The sequence below is a fragment of the Arachis duranensis genome, chromosome 4 (assembly GCF_000817695.3).
Source record: "Arachis duranensis cultivar V14167 chromosome 4, aradu.V14167.gnm2.J7QH, whole genome shotgun sequence".
NCBI classification, from domain to species: Eukaryota; Viridiplantae; Streptophyta; class Magnoliopsida; order Fabales; family Fabaceae; genus Arachis; species Arachis duranensis.
Window position 1 is genome coordinate 59679979 of NC_029775.3, and position 5713 is coordinate 59685691.

A 5713-nucleotide genomic window follows, 5' to 3' on the forward strand; every position below is an offset into this window, starting at 1 on the left:
TACATGTTTCCCCTTCAATTGAATAGATGCTGTACTTTTATATATTTTTCCTTATGATACTTAGTTGATAAAATATAAATCTGTACACTAGTATCTATTGAGATTTTATACCATTGCCTTTAATTTCGCATCGGGTAATCTATGATTTTTCTTTCCATCTGTTATTCTACACTCATTTTCCCTAAGTAAGAATGATTCCATGTATTTTATACAAGCTTTAATATTCAGGCATTATGCTTTCTTAGGATCTAAAGTTAAGACAAAACTATCCTTTTTTGGATTGAGAGAACCTAAAAATTCTGCTGCATTATGTAAATTCAAGAGAAAAGGGTTGACGAACAACTGCCCTGTAACTTGGCTAAAAAGGGACGCTTGGCGGACAAGGCTTCCCACCTAATAGGGTCCTGACACCTAGAGCATCAATTTTACCATTTTGCTATGTCACTAAATTTTGACATGTTTAGGTTATGTCTTTAATAATGAACAGTTGACTATATACCTTTTATTGATGCAGCAAGTGGTTGATGATGAATCAGGAGACTAGAAGACTACAAAAGGTGTCTGACGATGTTCGAGAGGAAGTTTTAATTTACTGTCCTCGGGAGCCCAGGTAGATGCTTCTCTTTACCATATTTTGATAATATGTTGCAAAAATTCGAAGTTTTCTGGATGAATGGATGCCTTACTTCATTTAGTCGCTCTTAAAATTCTCTTTGTAAATAACTGGAATTTTGAAAAGCAGATGTGAAATGATTTCTGCAGCTTCAGAGCTTTCTATTACAAACTTGTCAGGTTTCCTTAATCCTTATAGATTTAAATCAGAACAAAACAAAAAAGACCACTGATGTTGCAGGCTCCAAAAGTTCATTCAGAAATGATAAGTCGCACTTTTCCATTTTTCTTTCATCATGGATTGGAAGGGGGAGGATAGTTACTTAAAATAACTTTTGGAACAATTGCAGCAGATGCCAATCGCTACTCTCTCCACCAGATACTAATTGAGGCTGTAATACTTGTAGTATGTTTAACTGTACGAATGAGCAACATTTAAAGGAACACAGCAATATTGGTAGCGAAATTCTGTGATACTGATATAAATTTTAATGTCCATGTGCTTTCCCCCAAGTCACCCTATGTCCACTTCCTGCCAATCAATGACAATATCCATAACTAAATTTTCATATCAAATCTGCATAAGCAGCACTTGATTTCATCCCCAATATGTTTCCTTTCTAGCATTCACCTTGTCTTAAAATTGCTTCTTATTCTTAGCTGCAGTCTTATTGTGGACCATATCACTAATTCCAGCCATATGGAACTTTTTTGGTCCACAATAAGACTCTACCTAAGAATTGAGACCATTCTGGACCAAAACGTTCCAGTCTTATTCTTGGGCCATGATACTGATATTGTGTTTCAAAATCATCCTTGCCCTCAAGGTAGAGACCTCTAGAAAGCTATCTCGATGGCTGTTTATGAAGAGTTCTCAGACTTGGGTGCGTTAGCCCTCACTTACAAGGAGTTACTTTTCTTGCTGCATTTGCCAGATAGCTAAGATGTCTTTGGCACACCTTCAACTCCACGAGCTATGCATTTCTATTGAAGAAAAACATGGAATGTAAGGTCTACACGTTAATCTGGGAGGAACAGTAGTAGTCCGCAAGCAATTGGATTGATCCTTTTAGCTTCAAAATGGTCCATAAAAACTAGGACTTTCATTTAAAATTGAGTAATTGACTAGTTTTGACAAAGACTAGAGCTTATATGGTCAAACTTAGTAGTTGCTTTAGCTTAGTTAGCCTTTGGTCACAATCCTCCATGAACTCTTATAGTTTCGCAAGTTTTTTGGGTGGGTTGGATCTTGGCCTTACAATGGCCTGACCAATTAGTGCTAATTGTCTCATGATTTACTGTATCTATATTCGGCAGACAATACACATATATGCCATTGCTTGGATTTGATTCCTGCAAAGCAACAAATTTGCCTCACTTGTTCGTCCTTCCGAGGGTGATAAACTAAATTGTTTCAAACTAGTGCCTGCCATATGGAACGTTTTGGTCCAGAGTGTTCTCAAGTATACTGTCTGTCTTTATTCGAGACTGTAGAGTGAGTCAAACCATTTAAATACAGTACTTCCTGATTGAAGTACTTCCTGATTGAAGGCTGTAGCAAAATCCTTGGATGTGTAAAGAAATAAGGAAGGTATTCTTGGTCCACCTGTCCACCATCACCATGATTGAATCAAAACCCTTGGACTTGGTCAACCCCTCGATAAATCCATGGTCAAACCAACCAGATCTTAGTGGAGAGATGGATTTGCTTTGGTAATCTCTTTGGAGATAGAACTTGGTACATGTTCTTGTGGCACATATTACAATGTCTAATGCAATCTTGAATGTGCTTCCCATTCCTTCCCAATAGAACAACCATAAAATTCAGCTTTAGTTCTTGAAGAACCCCGCATTTCCATCCATGAATCATGAAACTCTTAAAAGATGTTGGGAATTTGAGTGGATGTTAACGGATACAATCTCCCTTTATAGTATAATCGTCTATGTATCTGTTGGTCTGATGTTTTGGCTGCTTTCTTCAAAATATCAAGTTGTACCAAACAAATAAGATATTTATTATTCTTATTCTACATCAAACTCTGATTACTTTTAGCTGCTTCCTATCTGTCTATGTGGAGGCTTTATTGTTACTTATGAGTCATGGTGGATTTTACTTTACATGCCAGCCTCCACCTTTTTTTTTTTTAATTTACTGTTATTGCCTTTTTATTTTTCTACTTGGTGTCAGATTTGAATTTTTAACAATATTGGCCAGCATGTGATTGTTTTTCTTGCATTTTTTGTTTCTTACTTTGTTATATTTTTCTTTGGTGATTTAAGGTTAGCAATTCCTGAGGAGGACAGCAATTGCTTGAAAAAAATTCCAAAATTGGAAGATCCTGGTCAATATTCCAGGCTTAGACTTATGGTATGATCATTCGACTTGGAGCCAATTTCCTTTTTTCTTTATCTTTTCGTTTCCTTTTCATTTTGGTAAATCAGGCAGACTAGAAGTTCTACCTGAAAGAAAAAATATGCACAATAGAAGTAAAAATTTGTAATGAAGTCTGATATGCCTTTGACCACAGGCTTCCGTGCATAGGCCATAAGACCAAGGCAGTTTTTCACTTTTCTGGCTTCTATCATGAGCCACCGTCTGCCATTGACAACTATTCCCTTAACGAGTTTATGATCCTGCCACGTTAAAACAAGAAGCTAGTCTATAAACTATCTTTCTTGTTGTGTATATATATATATATATAGGGTAGCTCAGTGTACAAGCATCCCGCATTAATGTAGGGTCCGGGGAAGGGTTGTACCCAAAGGGTGTAATATTATGCAAAATCAAGGAACTCTCAATTCTACTACTAAGTTTATTTCACTTGGCTTTCCATAATTACATTCACGTAGCTTGGATACTTAAGTTGATTGTTCATATTGTGCAATTTTTATTTAGTTCATTTAGCTAATTTTGTAAAATAACAAAATAATAATAAATAACTCAGTTGTTGTGTTTCAATAAGGTTTCTTTCACTATTGATTTATACAGTTAAAATTGGCCCATATGAATATATTCTCTAAATGATAATTTTGAAATATGTAAAGACTTCGTTGTTACTAACGAGGATGAGTTGAGTTGAGTTTACAATCCATGATTATTAAAACCTCTTGAGTTTACTTAGACAATCAAATTTTGACAACCTTTGTATGGCTTTCTCACCATGCTTTTGAATAACGCAGCCTAGAAGAGCAGATCTAGATATGAATCAGCATGTTAACAATGTCACTTATATTGGTTGGGTTCTTGAGGTTGGTAATCATCTTTTTAATTTATTTTAATACCTTTTATTCGTTATTTACAAGACAATTCATATTACAGCTCTTAGGGAATTCGAATTGTATGTAGGTTAGAGTATAGAAAGTTACAGCTTTGGGAGATGCTTCAAATAGTAATTAAAAAACAAAAAACAAAAATTCATGCACTTTTGTGTACTTTTTCTTCTGGCTTGTTTCTCGAACGGTTAATAATCCTTGTCATAAATGTGCAATTATATCCCACAAAAAATAGTTCCATATTTAAAAAAAAAAAGTCTTGTCGTGCTGGTGTCCAAACAATTCTGCTTACAAAACCTTCTTACTTTGTCAGAGCATGCCTCAAGAAATCATTGATAGCCATGAACTGCACAGTATCACGTTGGATTACAGACGAGAGTGCCAACGAGACGACATAGTTGATTCCCTCACCAGCATTGAGGGCGACGGGGTGCTTCTGGAAGTCAATGGCACCAACGGATCCTCCATAGCATGGGAGCACGGTCAAGCCTATCAACAGTTTCTACATCTGCTTAAATTGTCCACCGACGAAGGACTCGAGATAAACCGAGGACGAACAGCATGGAGAAAGAAAGCTTCAAGATTATGATCATTAGTTGTGTCCCTGCCTTGCTCATCATTTTACTTTGAATCTTTCTTGTTCTGTTTCTTGCTTCGATGGTGGCCTTTTCTCTTTCCTTTTATTGTGTTTTCCCCTCAATTTTACTTAGAGTTCATGCACTTGCTAGGGACTGAAAAAGCTAGATTTCGTTATTCCTTTCTTGTCATGCTTACAGATTGTAACGATGCTCTCTATCCTTTTTAGTTAGTGCTGAATAGGATAAAAGTTAGTCTATGTCACTGTAACCTTTTCCTTCTTGAGGCTGTAATCTTGCCATGAACTGCATGAGTCAAAACAAAAATGTTTTATCAAATTATCTCAAGCTTATTATTCTATTATCTTAATACTTCTGTTATGTCTGGTTTCAACTATTGTAAAGGAGAACAGTTTTGCTGTTTCAAACCTGATGTAGTTATTGAAGCACTTTTATGGTTCAAAGGGCATATAAATTCTGAAGAATGTGGCCAGCATGTGATGAGGACTTGTGCCTACTGTGCGGCCACATTTAGATCCAAAACTATAAGACTATTTCCTAAAGTTATCAAAAAATTTATTAACTCAAAAAGTGAAATGCCTATTATAGATCCAAAATTTCTTAAACAATTCAAATGAACATTTGAAAGCAGACTAAAATGAACATTCAAAATTTAACTTAAAAAAATATTTAAAAGTAAGATACTTATGTTGGAATATCAAACTAAAAATTCGTAAGATTTATTTTGGGTAAACATTCAAAATTAAAAATCCTAAACAATGAACGCCAAAAAATACTCAAAATCAACCAAATGAATCAAAATCAAACAGTAGAGGAAAATCCAAAACCTCAGTTAAAAAAAGAATATATGAAACTGTGATACATATGTTGGAACATTCAAAATATTAACTTTTACAATGTTAAACAAACGATGCAAAATTCACGAAATAGGCGAGTATAAGGTCCTATAGTGAGTGTTGTTTTGATTAACATTTTCGAACGGATGCTAGTATGAATGTGCTTTTGCAGAAAAAATTTTGATTAAAATGGTATTGATGTCAATGTGATTTTTGTTTGGATACCTTTTGTCAAACGTGATTTTGAGAAAATGAATATTGTTTGGATGATGTTAACCAAAATCATGTTGAAATGATGATACTTAATTTCTATGCTTTGTTATCGAATGATGGATAAGATTTTTAGCAACGCATATTATCACTAGTATTATCATAAAAGATAGGGTTTTTAGAATA

At 34.8% G+C, this 5713-nt stretch overlaps 1 protein-coding gene across 1 annotated transcript in view; it reads left to right on the forward strand.

The window, feature by feature from the left end:
• Nucleotides 1–4841, forward strand: part of LOC107484301 (oleoyl-acyl carrier protein thioesterase 1, chloroplastic) — a gene marked incomplete in the record, with an annotated part of 6864 nt that extends 2023 nt beyond the window's left edge. The window contains 4 exon segments of the mRNA XM_016104911.3: nt 515–610; nt 2893–2980; nt 3793–3861; nt 4199–4841. Coding sequence (XP_015960397.1) covers nt 515–610; nt 2893–2980; nt 3793–3861; nt 4199–4474 — 529 coding nt within the window.
• Between the last annotated feature and the right edge of the window lie 872 nt (nt 4842–5713).